We start from the raw sequence: 22,794 nt of genomic DNA, 5'->3' as shown, positions 1-22,794 counted from the left end.
ACTTCTTTATTTGATGTTTTAACTTCTAACATATTTCTTGGAGTTTCATTAATAGGCTGTATGGCCGACTAGCTCCCTATGGCCTTCCATAGGAGCCATAGTGAAGTCATTGCTCTTCAGTGTTATAGCATTATAAATTGACACGAGAAATTTAGAAAACAATTAGACCATAGCCATTAAAATACTCTTTGATGTAGCTCCCCCTTCCAGGAATCTGTCCTAAGGAAATAATTTAAAATATGAAAAAAATTTTAAAGGAAAATATTCAACACAGTAATGTTAATTTTGGGGCAAGATCAAAAGCAACTAAAATGATCAGTTAAAAAAAGAACAGTTGCATATATTATGATTTATCTAATCTGGACTCTGCCTTCACCATTATGGTAGCAGCACAGAAATATGTACCTTATATATCATCTGATTGTAACTATGAAAATGATTGTTATAGAGGATGGCAGTTTTTCCTCAGGTTGTCTCTAATGTTAATGATGTGTCTCTTAAATTTAAGACTACATATTTAAACATCTTGGTAAATTGGAGCAGCTAATAGAGTTCTCGTCATACAATTTAATTTTGCTTTTGGGCACAATAAGAAATAGAATAAGCACATTTTAACAGGATATTGTTATTTCAGTATTTTGTATTACTAGGCATGACATTCACTCTTATCACTTACTTGTATGTTGGGACACAGGAACTATCTAGTTCAAAAAAACTATGTAATAATTCTGTGTGTGCACAGACTTTTTTTTTTTTTTAGGCTAGTAAGCGTGGAGAAGGCTAATACATTTTTTAATTGATAGATTGCTTGCACTTGTCTGCATGACACCGTGTTGTGACAGATGGACGGTCGTGATGCTTGTGTAGTTGCCTGAGGCTGCTCTAACAGAGGAAGAAAGGCTGGGGTGACTCGGTCAGCAGATACTGTCTCACAGTTCTGGAGGCCGGAAGTCCAGACTCAGGAAGACAGCAGCTCTGGTTCCTTCTGACTTCCCCGGGGACAGTCTGTTGAGGCCTCGCTCCTCACTCCCAGTGGCCTTAGGCATTCCTTGTCTTGCCGATGGTATTTTCCTGTGTTTTTCCGTTTGTACATGTCAGTCTGTATGGCCGAATTTCCCCTTCTTACGAAGACGCCGGTCATATTGGATCGGAACCCACCCTGATGACCTCATCTTAACTTAGTTATCAACAAAGAACCTACTCCAAGTAAGGTCACATCCATAGCCGAGGGGATAAGGGCTTCAGGGTGTTTCTTTAAATATAACGCAACCCCTCCTGGTGCCTTAATAACTCCATTGACTCTGATACCCTCTGATGTATGCAGATGTATTGAGAAACTTGGAAAAGATTTCTTCTTCTTTTATTACTGTTGTTTGTTGTTGTATTAGTCACTAAATTGTGCCTGACCCTCCAGGCTCCTCTGTCCATGGGATGTTCTAGACAAGAATACTGGAGTGGGTTGGTATTTTCTTCTCCAGAGAATCTTCCGGACCCAGGGATTAAACCCACGTCTCCTGCATTGCAGGCAGTTTCTTTACCACTGAGCCACCAGGGAAGCCCCACCTTCTCTTTTTTAAATAATACTTTCAGCACATAAATCATTTAAGATAAGTCTGAATAGTGCAAGTGTTAGTTGCTCAGTCGTGTCTGACTCTTTGTGACCCCATCGACTGTAGCCCACCAGGCTCCTCTGTCCATGGGATTCTCTAGGCTAAATACTGGAGTGGGTTGCCATTCCCTTCTCCAAGGGATCTTCCTGACCCAGGGATCAAACCTGAGTCTCCTGCATTGCAGGCAGATTCTTTACTGCTGAGCCACCAGGGAAGCCCTAAGATAAGTCTGATTCTGTAAAAGTCAGGGTTTCTGGAGTGAGTATTTTCTGCTCCTCGACTTCAATAATGTGTGCACGATGTCACCACTCCCCTGTAAGCTCTGCGAGCACAGCGGTTCCAAGTGCCCCAGCCAACAGTGTCAGCATCACCCGAGAACCTGACAAAAGTGAGTCTCGGGCTCAGCCCGGCCCTCCTGACCCTCTGCTTGTGAGGCCCAGGTCTGTGCTGTCACGCTCACCGGTGACGGCAGAGCAGTTTTCTGGCATCTCAAACTGAACGTCCTCGTCTTCACTTCAGGTTCACTTTGCTTTGGATTTAATTCACTTTCTTTGGTGGTTTGTGACAGCGGGGGCGGGGGTGGGGAGGACACCGATTTAGTCATAATGTAAAACCAGCTTTGAACTTTGGCGTTCATAACTTGAAAAATACGAATTTGGAGATATATTGTCTTTGCATTTTGTAAGTGATAAAATGATATTCAGATTTTTGATTGATAATTCCATGAAACATCTCCATCCCACGTACAGTTTTCTAACTTGTCTTATATTTCCCCTTAATAGCATGAAAAGTTAATCCTAGAGCATCAGGAAAAATCCAACAGACTTCAGAGGCGACTGAGTGAAGCCGAACAGAGAGCTGCTTCGGCCTCCCAGCAGGTAGGAAGCATCCTCATTATGCCTGGGTGATGAGAGTCTGAGTAAGTCACAGATAAAAAAATTCCTTAACAGTTTCCAGAGAACTAGAATTTTACTTTTATTTGACTAAGCTACTTAAAATTAGTCTCTTTAATATTTGAGATTGAAAAAGTAAACTTGAGAAACAGAAATAAGCATCACCTAAATCTAGAACTGCACTGTCCAATATGGATAGTTGTAGCCACTAGCAGCTGTTTAAGTTTAAATCAGTTAAATTGAAATCCTCACACTAGTCAGACTTCAGATGCTCAAAAGCTGCGTGAAGCCATGACTGTCATATTGGCCAGCATCATATAGAACAGCTCCCACGGTAAGCACTGCTCTAGAATTATGTTCTGCCTAAAAGTAGGCAGGTATTCACTGAGAGATTTGAAAGTGAATTACATTGCTTTGAATATAGTGTTCCAAATTGCACTAACTGTTTTTATTGCAGTTTTTAAATAGAAAAAAATTACCTAGCTTATAGGTTTAACTTCATTTAATGCACATTTGTATGTGACCATATAAATCTCAAATACCACATAAAAGTTGTCCAATGGGAAATAGAGTAGAAAATGCAGAACATCCATGAAATAATAAGGGGCAATTACTCATAATGCTCACATATCATATAAATGAAATGGGCCATTTGTTCTAAAGTAGGAGCAAATAGTCTCTCCTGTTAGGAACAAAATGAGAGGAGTTTAGTGAGATTATAAAGATAGGCTGGAAACAGATAATTTAGATAGACAGAAACAAACCAAGTGTATTATTAATTATATTTGGTTATAAATTTACTGTTTTGATCAAAATTAACATTATTCTTAGATATTATTAATCTAATAATTAACATTATTGGATAATTTCATATATAGTAAAGCAGTTAACCCTAAATACTCACGGAATTCAGTTTGTGATATTTATAGATTTTTTTTTTTTAATCTACTTCTGGTATGAGCATGGCATGGCTCTTAAAATCCAATCATAACCTGCCCTTCTGTTACCTTTCCTTCTTAAAAGTAATTACAGTTTTATCAGGTAAGTTTAATTTCTTATGAAATTATGGACTGATGAATGAGCTAATTATTTAAGAATTCATTTAGATTATAAGGTTACAGGAGCCAACATGTTCAGGGCAGTATCTTGAGTGGAAGTATTTTGGTGTCCAGCAAATAACCTCGTACCATTAATTAGCCATGTGACCTTGGGCAGTTTCAACATCTCTAAGACTCAGTCTTTTCATGTTTAGGATAATAACACCTCCCTGATATAGTTATTGACAGATCAAAGGAGTTAGCACATATAAAGCTCTTAGCCTGGTCATTAAGTGGTAAATAGGTAATTAGATACATAGAAATTAAATTTCTACATCACAGTCTTTAAAGCTTCAAGTTTATCTTTTTTAAGGACTGTGGTAAAGAAAGTGAAAGTTGCTCAGTCATGTCTGACCCTTTGCAACCCCATGGACTATACAGTCCATGGCAGGCCAGAATACTGGAGTGGGTAGCTATTCCCTTCTTCAGGGGATCTCCCCAACCCAGGGATCAAATCCAGGTCTCCTGCATTGCAGGCAGATTTTTTACCAGCTGAGCCACAAGGGAAACCCTGTGGTAAAGAAAATGCCTACTTAAAATCAGCTCCCTGGAGTTGGACAGTAACAAGGGTCCAGTTACAGAACCTTAATGATATAATCCAATTGGCATGTACTCCCATCCTCTTCCCAACAGCATTAAACCTCAGCAGTCCACACTAATATTTCTCCTGTTATTTAAACTCTCCAATGGCAGAGATTCTCCTAATCTCTTTGTGAGCCTTTTTTAAAATGTTTTGTCAGTAACTGCCTTACAGATTTTTCCATAAATTTTGTTCCTGCCATTCTGTTCTCATTTGAAGACAGAAAGTAATCATTTACCATTTTCCCCAAACACAAAAAGGAATTTATTCCCTGGGGTTAGTATTTTTTTTTTCTATTTTAAAAGTATTCAACTCATAAACTTTGTTTCTAAGACATATATTCAATTTTTTAAAATCTTTATCTTTGCCTTCTCTGAATCCTTTCTGACTTTCCCATATTCTTCCAGAAATTGGGAACTGCTGTTAGAAATAATATCCTGCTAAGGGCTTGATATTTAGTAAAGTAAAGGGGTTGAAAGATTATTGTTGTCTCTCACATGATGTCTTTACTCAGGCAGTCCAGCTCAGCCTCACTGGGCCTCACTGGCTCAGCACAAACCCTGCCCTGTAGTCATTCAGTCATGCTGGAAATGTGCTATTCTGATCAACAGTTTCTTATACGGCCTTCATCCACTTTGGATTACGGTTAGATGTTCTAAGTGTATCACTCTGAACTACTGAATGCCACATTGTGTTCTTTTCACTGTATCGGATTTTTAAAAACCAGTGTGGTGACACAAAACCTAGAAACTATGAAAATAAATTAATGTGACTATGTGAGATTTCAAATTTCTGCATAAAAGAGTAACATCAGTGACAAACTGAGAAAAATAGTTGCCGCATATGATAAAAGGCTCATGTTCTAAACAGAGTGACTGATCAACAACAGCCAGAAAGAAGTGCTGCAGTGGAACAGAGTGCACAGAAGATATAAGACAGATGGCTTTTAAAAGTTTTAAAAGATGCCCAGCTCATCCTCACCCAGAAGGCAAATCCATATTGGAGCTGTGATCTAATGGTATTTTGCACCTGTCAGATCATGAAGTGGGAGAATCCACTGTACCAGCTCTTGCACACATCACTGAGGTGAACGTGTCTTGGTCCATCCTCTTAAGCCCCCAGTTTGGCAGTATGTCTCCAGAATTGTAAATGTACATAACCTGTGACCCAGCAGTTCTAAGAATTTATTCTGTGGATGGTATGCCTGCACCTGGGCAAGTCTATGCAAGGAAGCATGTAAAAATACTAATTGCAGCACTGCCTATAATTTTAAAAGGGAGGGAGGTGGGAGGGGGTTCAGGATGGGGAATACATGCACACCCATGGCGGATTCATGTCAATGTATGGCAAAACCAATACAATATTGTAAAGTAAAAAAAACAACAGAAAAACCCATCTTAAAAGGTTAAATGATTTAACCATTAAACCTTGAAAGGTTTAACCATTTTAAAAGGTTAAATGCCCATCAACAGGAAACCAGTTAGACTATGGAATATCCATACAAGGGAAATTTCTGTGTAAAAAAGTAACATCAGTGACAAACTGAGAAAAATAGTTGCAGTATCTGATAAAAGGCTCATGTTCTGAACAGAGTGGCTAATCAACAACAACCAGAAAGAAGTGCTGCAGTGGAACAGAGTGCACAGAAGATAAAAGACAGATGGAATAAAGTAAAGTGTTCAGTAGGGGGAAAATGAAAGCTGCATATAGTCCTTTATCATTCTTCAAAAAAAAGTGAGGCAATAATGTGTGTGTATTCTCATGTAGGATATTTTAAGAAATTTGTTTCGAGGCTGGAAGTGGTGGTTGTATCTGGAAAGAGGGGTGTGGAATGAAGGAGGGAGACAGGAAGACTTCCTTATGCTGTGCGCCCTTTTTACTGTTAGATGTTTTTCACCTTGTGTCTCTGTCATCAGTTCCAACTTCGTATTTAAGGATTATTTTCGCAGTAGACTTATTGTGACCTGTCATCATCTTTTTATGATCAGCCCTGCACTGTGCTGGCTTGCGCTTAGTTTGTGTTCTGGTCTCTTTGCTGGTTAACGTTTATCTAGATGCCTTTCATCCATCCGTTAAATATGTTTTGGAATTGTCAGTATATCACTGAGCTATGGAAAGTCATACTCGACACACATATCTCTAGGGTAATCATTTTAAAGTCTCAAGAGTAAAAGAGAAATGAACACAAAAAATGACCTCTTACAAGAGGCCTTACAATAAAGTTATTTTCAGTAATTGTAAGTTGTGATTCATTACACTTCATACTAGTCTAAGATTTCCCGTAGAAAAAGTTAACTTCTCACTGATTGTTCATTTCAATTGCAGCTCAGTGCAATTACAGTGCAGAGAAGAAAAGCAGCCTCCATGATGAATCTGGAAAATATTTAAAATTATTCAGCGTTCACTCACAGAACCCTACAATTGGGGAAGCGGTTGACCAGAAGTGTATTAAAATGGTAAAACCTGCGTAGAGTGTCATTTTGCACAAGCGTTTTCCATTCTCTTTGGAGGGTTATTGGAAAACAGAAGAGTGACAGCTTCCTGTAAGTAAAGAAAAGATAATCCGATATTGAGCTTCAGTGGAGAATAAAGCCAGCTGGGAAGAACGCATTGCCTTCATCAACGTGTCTATTTTTTAATTTCTCCTTTTTCCCTTGGAAAAGCATCATAATTTTCAAACTATGCTAATCATGAGAAAGAGTTTTTAAAAAATGCAAGAATTTTAGTATTTCAGGCTTCAGGATTTGAGAATTTCACATCTGTTACTCATAACTCATTTTTAAAGTTCACAAGTATCTGTTTTATTATGAACTCACACGTAATAAATTATGTACTTCCTAAAATGATGCTGTCATGTACTTTAATGTATAATTGTAGTGATTCATTTTTACCTTACCTTACCTTTACTGTGATTTTCAGTATTTATCAAATATTGATATTTAAGAACTTGGGAAGGTTCTCGTTTGTCTGGGTTTTGGGTTTTGAGGTGTTCTTCTTTTGTTTTGTTTTCGCTATTACTCAAAGCAGTAGGAATCAAAGGGCATCCTAAGTTCTGAGACCGCGGGGTACTGACCTGTTGCCACCCTGTTGATTTTCATAGACCCATTGTAGTCAGTCACTCTCTGCTGCTGGTTTGAACGTGGTGCTCCCTGCTTTCTGTGACCGGCGTAGGTGGGTTTGCCCCCGGACAGAAAGTTAGGAGACCATTGCGGTAGTCCAGAGACAATGAGGTGGCATGAGGACATGCATGTGTAAATGTCCAGCCAGCAGTCAGAAGTTTAGGACTGGTGCCACAAATTGAGATAGTCATGGGGTCTTTGGCCTGGAGCTAAGACTTGAAACCACGAGGTAGAGGCTGGCCTCAAGGCCCTGTGTGATGTACTGTCAGTACCTCTTCCCCTCCATTGCTTGTGCTCTGTCCTGACGATGCCCTTCTGTCCCTCCCATCATTACGTTATCCTCCTTCCCCACACAGGGTCTCTGCTCACACTTGGCCATTTGTGTGCAGCTCCCCACAAACCTGCCTCGTGCTGTCTTCCCCAGACTCAGTAGGGTCCCTTTGTTGCATTGCTCTTAATCTATGCTCTGTTTTTTCCTGTGGAGCACTTAACAAAATCTGTAACTCTTTTTGAAGCTTTTTACTTTAATATTATCTCCTCCCCAACAGACTGCAAGCTCCTTGAGAGCAGAACTGTCTGTCACTCATCATTGTATCCTCAGCACTCAGCATGGCTCCCGGAGCACGGAACGTGTTCAGAGCTGTCTGCTTAAAAACTGAAAAAGAGTCTTAGAGGAGAGACCTTAGAAAATGTCTTTGTTGGTTGAATGATTTCAGGAAGAAATGTCATTGGAGGAGACTGAATAGGAGCAGTGAGAGACTGGTAACCAAGAGAACCCAGTGCGACAAAAACGAAGGGACGGATGGACTCTCGACAGGAGGGAGCGAATGGTTGGTAGTGTCAGATGCGGTGAAGAGACTAAATAATACAGACACGACAGTCAAATGGCAGGCAGGCGCTCAGCTGATTTCCGTTTCTTAAAAGATTATTCATTTGAATCTCTAAATTCCCTCCCGTGTCATTCATAGACTGGTTTTTATGTTATCAGAGTTATGTTCATATTTATATTTAGAATATGATGTTTATTTTTTAAACTTTTAATCAGAGAAAATGTTAGAATTGTATCTGACGAAAAAATGAAACTGTAGGAGAAAACACCTCAGAAACTAGCAATCTAGACAAATGAAATATAAGTAGTAGTATCTTTTTCTAAAAAGACATTATAACTTTCCAGACTTTTTTCTTCAAGATAAAATCTTTCAGCATAAGCGCTTTCTCCAAACTTTGGGCCAAAGGTAAATGTAAAATGTACTCTTCACATTTTAATCCTAATGACCCCACTGCAGTTGGCAGTCTTTCTTGAAGGCTTAGATATTCTCCAAGGAAAGGATATGGTACTAAAATGCAGTAAATGGCCTTTCTGGTCTCTGTTCAATTTGAACAGACTTAAGCTATGTTTAGCAACAAAACTGAACATGTATGGTGTGTTTTCTTCCAGAAAAGTCTGTTTGGTAATGATTTTTAATGTAAAAATGTGGTATTGTTTTTGACATTCCTCATATTGGTCAGCCTTGACTTCACAGATAGTAAGTATCATTTACTCTGTGAACTTTATTTTAGGAGACAGGGGAAATGAATAGGAAAGAGAGAAAAGAAATGGCATAAATCTGAAATTGGGGCTAACATAGCTAGTTCATTTTATTTATTCATGTTTCTTTCTCGTGTCTCCCTGAGAAAGAAAAGAGATATGATTACCTCGTCTTCACTCTGTATACAAATATGCAAATCGGGGCAGCCAACAATCTTGTAATTTCTCCTCTGGTGTGAGAACTGTGGGCGAACATTAGTAACAATTCAGTCATTCGTTTATTCAGCAAATATGAATATTTCATAGCTGCACAGCCTGCCAAGCCAACTCTCAGACAAACCAGGAAAGACTGAAAAAAAAAAAAAAAACACTTTTAAACATTTTATTATAAATTCTGTTCTTTAACCATAATGTGTTTTATCAATTTTCTCAAAATAAATCTGTAATGAGCTTTTTTTATAAACCCTTTAATCAAAAATAATGACTAATTTTTTTAGCTTACTTAAAAATGTGTCTATACACCGAGAAATGTATACAGAGGGGAGACGGCCCCTGTGGCGCCCAAGTGCTGCCTATGAAATCCGTCCCCTACCAACTCTTCCTTTTTCTTTTTTGGCTGTCTGGTGCAGCATGCAGGATCCCCAACCCAGGGTGGGATCCCCAGCCCAGGGTGGGGCCCATGGTCCCTGCAGTGGAAGCGTGGCGTCTTAACCACTAGACCGCCAGAGAAGTCCCCCTGCCAGCTCTTAAAGCCTAAAAAAAAAAGTGTGGCTTTTGTGACAGTGTTAGTGTTCCTAGTATTTATGGAAGGAAGAACTAAGTAAATATATGTTTACTTAGATAACAAAAATCATAGAATGGAAAGACATTTTTAAAGTAATTCTTTAAACACTGGCACCCACCCAACTATAATACCAAGAAAAAAATCTACACTCTGTGGTTTTCTAGCCCAAGAGTTCACCACAAAAATTCCCATGTGCCCCCATGTTCCCGTAGATGCTCTGAACACCCTCTAGATGCTCAGAACACCACTCTGACCTACTCTTGTTTCTTCCCCTCAGAAAGTATATTGGAATGTAAGCAAATGAGAAACACATCATAGACATAACTTTGAATCTGCTCTGGTTTATTCCATTTTAAATACAAGTTCTTAAAGTTCAGTCCTCCATTTTTTAGTAACACATTAGCGGTGTTATGCGCACAGCTGTTGAAGCTCACTGGGCCAGGCGGCAGGTTCCCCCGATCAAACTTCCCAGCAGCGCTGACCGCGAGAAGGTTCTGACCTGAAATGTGTCTCCTGCCGTAGTTCTACCTTGTGCAGCAGAGTACATACGCCTCAACCATCTTCCACGTGGCGGATCTTCAGCCTTTGGAAAATAACTCTCATGTTCTCCTCGCACTTAGTAGGCATCTGCATTTCCTCAGAGAACGCAGTTTTGAGTCCCTGCACCAGCCAGTCACTGATCTCCGAAGACATCTGTCGTCCTTCACCCGTTCGTTAGGTACCGTGAGCACCTTACTTCGACCAGGCGTGCTTGGGATACGTCAGTCTTAGGCCCAGAGCCAAACGTTATGCTCAAGGTATGGACTACTAATTACCTTGTTCGGGGTGATGACTGAGAGTGGTGGGGAGAGGGTGAGTGATACCTGCCCAAGAGGGAGTTAGGGGACAGCTTTTTAGAATCTCCAGGGGATGGCTGTGGTTTCACAGTACATACCCCTCCCCTTTGAGAAGAGATCTGGATGCCTGCTCTGAGAGTTACTGTAGCTAGTGATTTGGGAAAATGTTCTTATGATTTCTCATTCATATTTAGGATGAGAAAAAAGTGGGAATCACACTGTTCTGGTGTCTACCTACTTCGGTTAATGCAACTTAAAATCATGTTAGCTTTTTTTAGAAGTTGAATGACACTGTTAGAAAGTCGTCGAGCGTACTGTTGACTGAACTCCTGAGTCTCTTCCCAGGGTTTTGTTGCTTAGCCAGATCTTTGCCCCAGAAGCCAAACTGGTCCTCTATCCCTTTTAAATTTCATTATATTACTACAGCATGCTGAGATCATCTTACCTCCTCATTCTGCCATCCAGTTTGTTACCTATAAGCACAGGAACTGCATCTGTTTAATCTTGTTTTACTGCTATATTTCTTGCATCCATGACAATTTTTTTTTTTACTTACAGTGAAGTCCGTCTATAGCTTTGATGAACATGCCACCCGTATTTTCACGAAAATCACTGAACAAATAAGAACTAGAGAGACCTGAGTAGTCAGTCTCTTAGAGCCTACCAACCACTGCCTCCTGTGACGGATGGTGAGCAGGACCCGTGAGGCATGGTCAGCTGTGTTCAGTCTAGCCCATATTGCTGCTTTTACACTGGATGTTCATAAAAACATCCAGACAGACCTAGGCTTCTACCTAAGAAAGTTCATTTATGCCACAACTGTCATACTTCCCAGACCTAATCTAGTAATCCTGTCTGAAAAGATAAGTTAAATTTCTTCTTAGTAAATCCATGTAGCATCCTAGTAATCACTGTTTGTTCTTTTTACGTTTATTTAAAATGCTTGAGTCTTGTAGTATGGCATCATGGAAGTTCTCAGTCCCTATTTTTATCCTTTTTTCAAAGAATAAAAAAGCCATCAGAGTATAATCTGATGTATAAGGAAATCTGTTAGCACTTAAATCTGTGAAGATTAAAAATACAAGACTAGGATTTCCTGTCATGGAAACCGTACTCTAGGAGATAAAGGAGAGTAAAGATAGTTATGTCATGTCTCTATGAATAGCCAAAAGCAACTGTTGCATCCACTGGAGAATCCTTCCCCGGATCTACAATAACTATGCTGATCTGTATTAATAGCGTATGCCTGTTGAGTACCAACCATAAGGCATTGTGCTGACATCTTGCATTTATTATCTCATATAATCCAACAGCCCTGCGAGGTAGGTGTTATCATTACTTTTCTAAAGATGTAAAGTCATGAAAGTCAAACACCTAGCCCAGGGTCACAGAGGTGGAAAGTGTCACTGCAGGCTTTCAAACCAGGTGTCTCCAACCCAGATCCCTTCTCCTGCCGACACCGTGTCCTCAGTCCGCGGGATCCGTGCCTGGCGTGTCTCCCGTCCCCTGACAGTGTCTGAGCAGTTGCCTCTACAGCCTCTCGCAGACCCCTGGTCAAGGAAGCGACCTCACGGTAAACAGCTTGCTTCTCTCATACACGTACTTCATCCCAGGCTTCAGGTAATTCCGACTAGTGTCCATTCTTTCCTTTTAGTTCATGGATTCCTGCTGTTGATAGGAAATAACAGATGCAAAACAGATTTTGAAAACTTTCATATTTTCATTCATCAACCTTATTATAACGAGTCAGAGCTGTGACTGGGTCTTTCCTTGCCTTTTCTGATTCTGACTCTAACCCAAAGAGCCCTTTTGGTTATCAAACTTTATGCATTACATAGAAAACTTCCTGAGAAAAGTATTCTCATGTCTAGTGGAATTTTTTCAAATCTTGAAAAGAAATTGGCCATAACCTAAAACATCAAGTAACTGTAGTGAAAAATACAGATCTAAGCAAAGGAAGTTATATAAATTACTGGGTTATTTCTTTGAAATGTTTCCAGATTTTCCTTTTTGGAATGCCTTTTAAGCTTTTCTTTAATTGCAGTATAATTGTGCAATGTATTACAAGCGTGCCATGTATAGATTCTCAGTGTTTAAAGGATATACTCCGTTTAGTTATTATGAAATATTAGCTATATTTCCCACAATGCACAGTATATTCTTACAGCCTATTTTATATGTAATAGCTTGTACCTCTTCCCCTCCCTCTCCCCACTGGTAGTTTGTTTAGTCACATATCATGTCTGACTCTTTTTGCGACCCCACAGACTGTAGCCCACCAGGCTCCTCTATCCATGGGATTTTCGAGGCAAGAATACTGGAGCAGGTGGCCATTTCCTCCTTCAGAGGATCTTCCCGACCCAGGGATCAAACCTGTGTTTCCTGCATCGGCAGGCAGATTCTTTGTCACTGAGCCACCAGGGAAGCCCAGTTTATTCACTGTGTTGGTAAGTCTTCTTTGTTATGTTCACCAGTGTGTTGTACTTTTTGATTCCACAGTGATATCATACAGTATTTGTCTCTGACTTACTTCACTTGGCGTAATACCCTCCAAGTCTATCCATGTTGTGGCAGATGTAAAAACTTCATTATTTTTGTGGCTGAGTGGTATTCTATTATATGCTTATTTGTGTGTATATACACACACACACCACGTCTTTATCCATTCATGTTGATGGACACTTAGCTTGCTTCTGTGTCTTGCCTAATGTAAATAATGCTACTGTGAACATATTGGGGTGTATGTCTTTTAGAATTAGAGTTTTTGTCTTTTCCAGATGTATATATGCCCAGGAGTGGAATTGCTGGATCATATGGTAACTACTTTTAGTTATTTAAAGGAAACTCCATACTGTTTTCCACAGTATGAAATTTATATTCCAATCAACAACCAACCACATCTTTGCCAACATTTGTGACTTGTGTTCTTTTTGATGGTAGCCATTCTGACAAGTGTGAGGTGAGATCTCCTTGTGGTTTTGGTTTGCGTTTTCCTGATGGCTAGCAAACATCTTTTCCCGTGCCTGTTGGCCTTCTGCATTTCTTTTTTTTTTAAAACTATCAAGTCTTCTGCCCATTTTTTAATCAAGTTGTTTTTCATGTTGTTATATGAGCTGTTTATACAGATTGGATATTAACCCCTTGTTGGCCATTTTATTGTTGTTCAGTCACTCAGTCGTGTCCGACTCTTTGTGACCCCATGGACTGCAGCACACCAGGCTTCCCTGTCTGCCAGTAACTCCTGAAACTTGCTCAAACTCATGTCCATTGAGTCGGTGATGCCATCCAACCATCTCGTCCTCTGTCGCCCTTTTCTCCTGCCTTCAGTCTTTCCCAGCATCAGGGTCTTTTTCAGCTCTTCACATCAAGTGGCCAAAGTATTGGAGCTTCAGCTTCAACATCAGTCCTTCCAGTGAATATTCAGGGTTGATTTCCTTTAGGATTGACTGGTTTATCTCTTTGCTGTCCAAGGGACAGAGTCTTCTCCAACACCACAGTCAAAAGCATCAACTGTGAGAGTTGGACCATAAGGAAGGCTGAATGCCAAAGAATTGATGCTGTTGAATTGTTGTGTTATTGGCCATACTATTTGCAAATATTTCCTCCCATTCAGTAGGTTGTTTTCGTTTATGGTTTCCTTTGCTATGCAAAAGCTTTTAAGTTTAATTAGGTCCTATTTGTTTATTTTTGGTTTATTTCCTTTGCTTTAGGAGACAGATTCAAAAACATACTGATAGATTTCTTTTCATAGGTGGTAACAGTTTCACCAAAAAAAAAATTATTTACCAAATAGCTACCAAAAAATAATAAATATATGTTAAATTGTGTTTAGCATTTATAAAGTGGTTGATACAATAGTGTATGATTTCCTGAGTCAAAATAAGCATGGCATTTTAAAGCATGGTGTTTGAGAGGTATTTACTTACTTTGAGTATTTGGGACTATTTGAGGCAAAGATATGCCCACCAGCATTTCATATGAAAAAGAGAAACAATTCAAACCGTAAAGCTGAAGTAGAGCCAAAATGAGCAAGAAACAGAGGAAAGACTACACAGAGGAGGAAAAACACCAAAGAAAAGATCTTCTTTGTGAAGAAATTGTCTCACATGGTTCTAATCCAGAAATCAGAATCATCAGCCAGATTAACAGGTAAAATAACCATACTTAACCCATAATTAATAAATGTCATATTTAAGATTCAGACTATATAAGCCAAGTAGTAGTGAGAATATTGGGATAAATCAGTGATACATTAGGAAGGATGGTATACTTTCTTCTTTTACCTTTGCTTATTTAATTTGGCATTACTTATTTATGAAAGCTAACCAGATTATTTACTTTATATCACAATAATACTGATTTGAAGGTTTTGCATAGTGTCAATCTAAAGTTTTAAAACATTAGTTTTAATTGCCGTCATTGTCAAGAAACAGTGATTTTAGGTGATTCTCTTTAACTTTCCAAGTAATGTGTCAGGATATAGAGAAAATTATTCTTTGCATTCCTGATAAAGTGCTATTTTTTTATCATATATGCATATATTTTATATCTGTAAATGTGTGTGCATGTGTGTCCTACAAATGTATAGGACACTAAAGTATCTAATCCCATTCTCCCTAGAAGGCAGGAACTAACTGACCACAAGCCAAATATATCGTGTTATGTTCATAGTCATTCAACCAGTATATTAACATAGTATTTTAAACCAAGATAATTAGCTTTTCTTTATAGAAATTCATGAAAGTTCACATATAAAATTCTTCGTATACTCAAAAACACACAAACTCATCTATGTGAATAGATGAGTTTATTCTGTGAGGCAGCAGGGTCCTGGGGCTGGAGACTGGAAACGCTTGGTTCTACCACCTACCGACCCTGAGCACGCTGCTTAATCCCTGCTTGTCATGCTGTGAACTTTAAATAAAGTAATGCACATAAAATACCCAGCAGTGCTTCTGTCGTTTGACAAGCCCTGGGTAACCATCTGCAGGAGTCTGGAGGTCCTCTGATGACTTTGTGGCATGATAAAGTCAGTTATTACTGTGGAAGTTATCACTATGGAGATGGCGTTGGCAAGGCTGCAGCTAACTGGAAGGAGCAAGACTTGAATCAAGGAAGCCAGATAGAGGCTGCTGCAGTAATCCAGGCAAGAAATGCCATTGAACCATACGGCAGCAGGCAGTGGGAAACAAGAAGCAAGAAACACTAGAGATACTCTGTGTAATATGTACACCGAGATCACCACTGGGCTACGGGAGTTGGAGAGATACACATAGGTTCCAGGCCTGGATGGCATTCTGTTAAGGCAGGGTATAGAAAAAGGGTGAGTTCCCAAATCTCAAGCACCTGCACACGTCAAAAGAGGAAGTGCCTGACAAGCGGTCCCCTAGAACTCAGGAAAGGCTGGACCGCGGCCACACCACTCAGCAGCCCAGGGAACAGTCAGTGTCGAGGAAGCAGATAACACACTTGCTTTTACCTTCTTTTTCAGTCAAAGGTCTGGTCTCCCCCAGGCCAGGGTACATCATCAGATGCAGCTCTGAACATTGAAGGGAAACCACACTGAAGTTTTTGACCTTGAAGTTCATCGCAGTTTGCTGCAGATGGCGAATGTCTCAGAGCTAGCTGTTTTCTGAGTGATCCGAGTAAAACCGCGGACACGGGTCCCTGGCGCCACATTTCGCATCACATGTTGCACAGCTGCCAGCAAGAGGCCCTTCCTTTGGCTCTTGGGGACTTCATTTCCCTTGGGAACCATTGTGGTTATTCAACTTGAAGACCTTGTAGGAAGAATCAGTTATTTCTCTCTGGGGTCTTACTCAGAGCAAGCAACACGGAAGTAAATAGTCACTAAGGAGGAACAAGGAGAAATAAGCATTTAGCCAAATTGATGAACAATTCATGTTATTATTAAAAAAAAAAAAAAAAAAACACCACTGGCCAGTTTCACAAAAGTTTTAACTAGGAATTGTACTACTACCCTGCTGTCTCCTGTTCATCATAATATATATGAGAATTCATCTCTGTGTCACCCTCACCTCTTTTGCTGTTCCCAGCACAGAGGTGCACTGCATTACATGCTAATGCCTCCATGTAGAGGTTGAGTAAAGACTGTTTCCAGCAGAGAGAACACCAGACTAGGAAACAACAACTGGGGTTGCCCCAGTACTGCCAGTGCCTGATGCTGTGATCTTCTTTGTAAAGAATGGAGGTATCTGTTTTTTGCCATAATATTGTGGAATTCTGTGATCAAAATAATGCATTTAATGAAACCGTTCTTTGAAAAATAATTTTTAACAGTCTCCCTGTCATTCAGGAGCAACATGTATTTTTTTTGCCTTAGAAGGCTTACCAGTCAACATTATGTTGGAGAAATAAGTTTCTTATTCCTAATCATAAACATGACAGCCAAACATTTACTAACTGCCTACTGCATGCCTTCTATGAGATGCTCCATGAGCTTGCTTTAAATACCAGAGCAACCCCGAGGAGATGGTAGGATGTCCCTCTTCTTTTTACAGACAGGAAAACTGAGGCTTATAACCATTAGGTGACTTAGCAAAGGTCACGTGGCTGGTCAACTACAGCTTAGCCTTTAAACCCACATGTCTCCAACCTGACTAAGTTGCTTCAACTGGTTGTTTTCAGATCCAACATTGTATTCTGTTAAGAACTCCGGCGACGGGACACCAAGATCAGACCTTGATTTGTCAGGGTGTCACCATCAAAGCTGAACCAGAAAGCAGCTCCGTGAGCCTGTGCTCGTCCGGTCTTGTCATGCACCCAGCAGTCTTCATGCCAGTGAGACAACCGACACGCACCATCACAGGAGACACTGGGTACATGTAAATCTAAGTATTTAGCAAAACTAGATTTCAAACGACACTTTAAAATGTATTGCAAAATGTACAGCATTTATTCACATACAGACAAAAAGGCACAAATTCTACTAAATAGTTCAACAAAAAAATACAGCTGTCCTCAACTAGTTTTATAAATACTTTCAAAAAGGGGGTAGAAATAAATACAGGATTGGGCCATGTAATATAAAATAGTCATCTCTACATATACTTTTTGTTTAATTCTGATTTTTAACTCTTCATGCACCTTTTTTTTTTTACCCAATTTTAGCTGAATGGACACCAAGCTAGGCACATAGTGAAAAATCCTCTGTACAAGGTTACAAATGTAATGACAAGTTTGTCCATTTCAAAATAATTAAGATTTGTACACAACACATATAACCCTTCATTTAGATTTTGTGTTTATAACCTAACAAATGACATTCCAGGCAACTTTACAAAAGTTTAACTAGCCTACATTTTTGACATAATACATTGATCATAATCAAAGATATTTCTTGGTCAGGATGCACACGGAAAGATAAAGCTTTAAAAAAAGAAGAAAAGAAGAGCAAATGGTTCCATACTCAGAGTGCAAGTGGGCAGATTGGGTTGGTTGCCGCTCATACACCTCAGAGTTCCCAGCAGGACGTGAAACTGACTTACAGAGCTGTCATTACACTGTCAGAGAAACTGTACCATTTGCATTTCGAAGCAGGAATTAAAAGTGTGGGCTTTTTGTGTTTGTGTGTTTTGTTTTTGTGTGGGGTTTATTTTTGTTTTGTTTTCTTTTTGGTTCAGCATAACTTGGAACGTTTGAAAGCTTTTCAACCTAAATGTGGGGAAAAAACAGGTAAGGCATTATTTTTGCACAAAACTAGCATTCCTAATAGTGCAAATGAATCTGGTACCTCTTATAAATGGTGAGAGGTCATAGACTTACTAGAATTTAGATTTTCTTTCTATGGCTTGACAGATTATCCCTCTATATATCCTACTCTCACCCAGAGCTGTTGCTGTAGTCAAAAAAGAACTGTAAAGAGTCCACCTTCTTCTGTATCCAGCAAAAGGTTTCTTGCTCATATGCAACGAAAAAAAAATCTGATTTTTAAATTATGCTGAGTTAATGTACAACTTGGATTCATAAGAAACTTCTAATATCTGTAGCAACAGTTTATCTGGACAACATTCTTTGAAAAATGAGCCCCATAGCTCAAAAATAGTCAATCTAAAAACCTGGGTCATTCTTTCCCCTCCCCTGAATCAGTTACTAAAATGTATTTGAAAAGTTAAGACTTAGTTTGAAAATGTCATACATACAATGGGGATGTATCAGATCTACTATTTGATCATCTGATAAAACTTGCATAGCAAGATGGAATTCAATAAGCCTTTTTTCCTTGTTGACAGTCATCTGGAAGACTTGAAAGGTAACTACTACAGAACTCAAAGCATCACTCGTTAAGTATCAGAATGTCCCTGCCACATGGAAATAAATGTATAAATGAATCAGGAATCTGAGTACTGGTATTAACAAACTAAGGGATAATTTAGGGGAAGTTGGGCTTGTTCCAAGTGCCCATAATTCTAAATCTCATTGCTACTTTTAATTTTCCTTCTTTTAAGTTTGATTCACAACTACATTGAATTCCAAAGAAAATTAACAGGACCTTAACACTATCCACTGTCTTAATACAAAACGCACTGCAGTGAGTGCAAAAACAGAACATTGTACTCAAATTTAATGCTAAATTTATTATTGCTGATAACTTACTAGTTATTGCCATTTGCAATCAGAAAGTCCAAGTTACGAATTAGAGCTTAGAACTCTGACTCCAGAAAACCTGTTACACTTCAATCTCTTTCCTGTATAAACTTGGTCAAGGGTTAAGAGGTTATCGCAACTTATTGCCTTTCTATTATTTTTAAAATATAACCTATTTGGGGTTTTTTTCCTTTTTTTTTTTTTTTTCATTTTCTTTTTTTTCTCCCAAGGAATCCATTCACGTTGGAAGGCCGGATTGCCCAGCATATGCACTAGTGGTTGGCTCTGGAAATATGAGTCACCAGAGTCTGGAAGTTCATTGCTTAAACTTGAACAGCCATTGTGTTGTTGGAAGCCAGGTGGCCAGGTATTGCCAATGGCCAGCGGAATCCCAAGCTGGCCCAGAAGGCAGTGGTTAGGGAAGAGAAAGGTCGAGAGGACTGGTGAAGATGGGACCTCAAGTGCCCTTTCTCATGGATGGAATCATGTGATGGCTTCACTCTCCACCTGCCAGAACACAGTCAAGAGCTGCCAGCAGCAGGACCTTGCTTCTTCCATTTACCCTAAATCTCCAAGCTCCGGCAGCTCTACCCTGTACCTTCAGATCTTCCGGTAATGACCTTTTTAAAACTTTTCTCTTCCCTCATCTGCTATATTTACACATGAATCCCCTAGAATTACTGAAGCTTCAGAGCTACTGCCTGTATACTACAATGCAACAAAACAGTCCGTGGGCCAAAGTATAAATATGATTTCAAGATCCACCACAGTCCTAGAAAATAAGTTTTATGGGCTATTAAATGATTCGTGAGGGTTTCTCAAGAACCATCTCTGATTCCGTATATTCAGGTAACTAAGAGTTTGTGCTTTGGGAAGGATACAGAGGGCAGTAAGCACTCGTGAGGCTTAGTTCAGCCTAGCCCTCTTTAGAAACTTACTTCATCCATTCTTATTTTAGTGTTTAATTCAGCCTCTAGTCTTAGCAGTGTCTTACAATCTACTCTTGTGTTTCCTCAACAAGTTGCAAATAACACACTTCTCACAACAATGATTTATAAATGACTCTGAAAAGAAATTCAATCAGAATTGCAAGTAAATGTATTTGTGTCGCTCAGGAGTGATGGGTTTCCACTCGTCCCCCCGTGTCAGAGCTCCCGTCTCCTGCACCATCATGCCCGTTTCATCAAGAGGCCAGAATGCTTCTCCTGATGATGTCTGTCCTCCTGCTGATCGAGCTGCTGGCGTGGACACACTTCTTCTCCGAGGCCTCGCTCTCTGAGTCACTCAGCTCCGCGTCGGGGACGTACCCGTCGTTCTCGCTGTCGGGCCTCAGCTTGCTCTTGGCCCGCTCCTTGGCTGGGACTCGGCCGAGGCCCAGGTAGGGGTAGTCTGAGTGCTGGTGGCAGGCCCCCTCCGGGGCGTCTCCCGGCGGCTGCCGTTCCCCCTTCTTTGGAATCCGGAATCCGCCCCAGTTCTTCACTGGGCTGGCAGGTGTTGTAGGCACTTTGACTGCAGACTGGGTATAGTTCACTTTGATGAGGGAGCCGTTGCACTTGGGCACCGCCTCCTTCCTCGTGCCCGGCGCTGACTGCCCCGCCCCAGGGGAGGCGGCAGCTCTGGCGTGTTCCGCGTGCCTCTGGGACACGTCTGTGGACCTCAGAGGCTTGTGACTCTGTTTCAAAGGTCTGTCCTTTAAGTCTCCCTTGCTGAGGTCACAATGAAAACGTTGGTCTCTTCTGTTCCCGTGGTCTGGCGTCACCACGCCATTTTTCTGTTGTGCTGATACGAGCCGTGCTTCTGCAAAGGTCTTTTCAAAACCCAGAAAGCTCTCTGGGCCCACTGTCCCCTCCCTTCTGCCCCCCAGGTCTGGCTGCTTTAGCGGGGTTTTGCCTTCGCTCCCTGCGCTGTTCTGCAATGGATCTCGCTTGTGGGGCTTCTTCAGCGAGTGAACCAAGGAAGTACCCATTTGCTTCCTGAAGAACGCAGAATGCCACTTCAAGTCCTCTATCTTGGGAGCGTCAGGGCCCACAGAAGGACTGTTAAACAGAAGCATGTTTTCCAGTGAGGAGGAGGAGCAAGAGGAAGAAGGCACACCTGTGAACATAAAACCAGAGAAAAAGAAATTACAGCAGAAGCAAATCCAGAAAAATAAAATCTTAGACCCCTTAGCATGGCCCACTAATACAGACTTCCCACCCCAACAGTACAACATACAACCACCCAGTTTGTAAAAATTTGGTTTTTATAGTAAAGATACTACCTGCCTTGAGAATCTGAATGCTCTAGATGCTCTTTTCTAAAACAGCTTAAATTCACGTAATTTTTTTCATGAAACTGTCTTTTCAAGGAATACATTTGCCTTCAAACAAAATAACTGATCTGATTTTCATATGTGATTTACTGCAGAATCTTTCCATGGTCAAGTAAGCATAGCCTCCACCACCACCCGGTCTCAGCACCTGCCTTGCCTGCCGCCTGGGAGCAGCACAACCACAGGGGCAGGGAGTGGGGCTGTTAAGCTGCTTTCTCCAAGTTATCTATCCCTCACAGGGCTCTAATGAGGATAAATACACATAAATTGTGAAATGAATAAAGGAAGGTGTTTAAAATCATTCTTGACACAGAGTACATATGTTTACTCATTATATGTACAGCACTGGTGGAATTAAACTGAATTATCATCTAAACAAGGATAAGTTAAATTGGTGTTTTTCAAGCACTTTTTATGCAAGTCACATTAAGAACTAAGTTGCACAATCATAACCCAGTAAAAGTGCACTTTTCACGCAACCATGTTAGCCTTCATCACCTGACGTGCACTCTGACATTTTCTGTTCTGTTTCACTTGTTTTAATGCTGGTGCTGACCTGCTAAAATGCATCTCACAACCCAGTAACAAACTGTAACCCCCAGTTTGAAAAATACTGGGTAAATCCCTAACGTGCTAGAGTTCATCAGAAGGACCATGTTCCTGCAGAAGCCTCCAGAGCCTCAAAACAGTTGTCATATTCTCTGAGCCATGAGCCACCAGGAAACGAGGTTTCGTCCAGAGTAGCACAGGAGCCCATGTGAACCTACTGCTGAGCAGGAACGGACAATCGCATGTAGACAGAATGAGCTAGCAACTCTAATGGGAGAATCACCATGACCACAGGGGAGGGGCTTTTCCCATCTGCTGCTTCAGAAATGCCTGCTTTCTCAGTAACCAAACTTACGGTCAACCTTCACACCACATTTGTATGTCTTTAACTCAGTCACCTGCTGTGGGAAAATAAAAAGGTAAGAGGTACTGTCCTCTGATTTCCATCGTGACTCGGGATCCAGGCCTCTGAGGAGCCTCTGCTTCATGACTCCCACCAGCACCGTCCCCACTGAGGACACTCACCCAAGCAGAACGGCCCTGCCCATCCCAGAATCACAGCAGAGTCAACATGGACCCTGGGGACACATTCGAGTCACGGCCATCTGCTCTGCCTCATTTGGAATCCTCTCTCTCAAAAGGTAGATCAGGTGAGGCACAAGTGAGAACACAACTGAAAGTCTAAAACTGGAAAAAGGAAAGGGGAGAAAAGGCATCCTAAGGGGCTTCCACTTCACTCCCTGGGACATGGCTGCCAGCCAGTCAGCTGGGGGCAGGAGGACCCCGCCCCCCATTCCTGTTGTGGAACGGCAGAGGGACTTTGGAACGGAGGCCTGCATCACAGCTGTTACACAGACCACTGCCTAACCTTCAGAGGCTC

General features: G+C 40.7%; 2 protein-coding genes and 1 long non-coding RNA gene across 11 annotated transcripts in view; 2 read left to right on the top strand and 1 right to left on the bottom strand.

Moving 5' to 3' along the window:
- Nucleotides 1-7,053, top strand: part of SCLT1 (sodium channel and clathrin linker 1) — a 223,066-nt gene extending 216,013 nt beyond the window's left edge. For all 3 annotated transcript variants that reach the window (XM_043902420.1, XM_043902419.1, XM_043902418.1), the window contains 2 exons: nucleotides 2,393-2,488; nucleotides 6,506-7,053. In XM_043902420.1, coding sequence (XP_043758355.1) covers nucleotides 2,393-2,488; nucleotides 6,506-6,568 — 159 coding nt within the window. In that variant the 3' untranslated portion in view covers nucleotides 6,569-7,053. The remainder of the gene's footprint in view (nucleotides 1-2,392; nucleotides 2,489-6,505) is intronic.
- Nucleotides 7,054-13,909: 6,856 nt separating this feature from the next.
- LOC122694112 lies at nucleotides 13,910-18,113 on the top strand. The gene is made up of 2 exons (XR_006341117.1): nucleotides 13,910-16,658; nucleotides 17,096-18,113. It is a non-coding gene; the product is annotated as an uncharacterized LOC122694112 (long non-coding RNA).
- The window catches only part of JADE1 (jade family PHD finger 1), a 58,548-nt gene continuing 53,094 nt past the window's right edge, over nucleotides 17,341-22,794 (bottom strand). For all 7 annotated transcript variants that reach the window (XM_043902415.1, XM_043902413.1, XM_043902412.1 and 4 more), the window contains exon 11: nucleotides 17,341-21,148. In XM_043902415.1, the coding sequence (XP_043758350.1) occupies nucleotides 20,238-21,148 (911 nt within the window). In that variant the 3' untranslated portion in view covers nucleotides 17,341-20,237. The remainder of the gene's footprint in view (nucleotides 21,149-22,794) is intronic.

The sequence above is a fragment of the Cervus elaphus genome, chromosome 5, assembly GCF_910594005.1.
Source record: "Cervus elaphus chromosome 5, mCerEla1.1, whole genome shotgun sequence".
Classification (NCBI taxonomy): Eukaryota; Metazoa; Chordata; class Mammalia; order Artiodactyla; family Cervidae; genus Cervus; species Cervus elaphus.
This window is presented reverse-complemented; position numbering and strand designations above follow the sequence as displayed.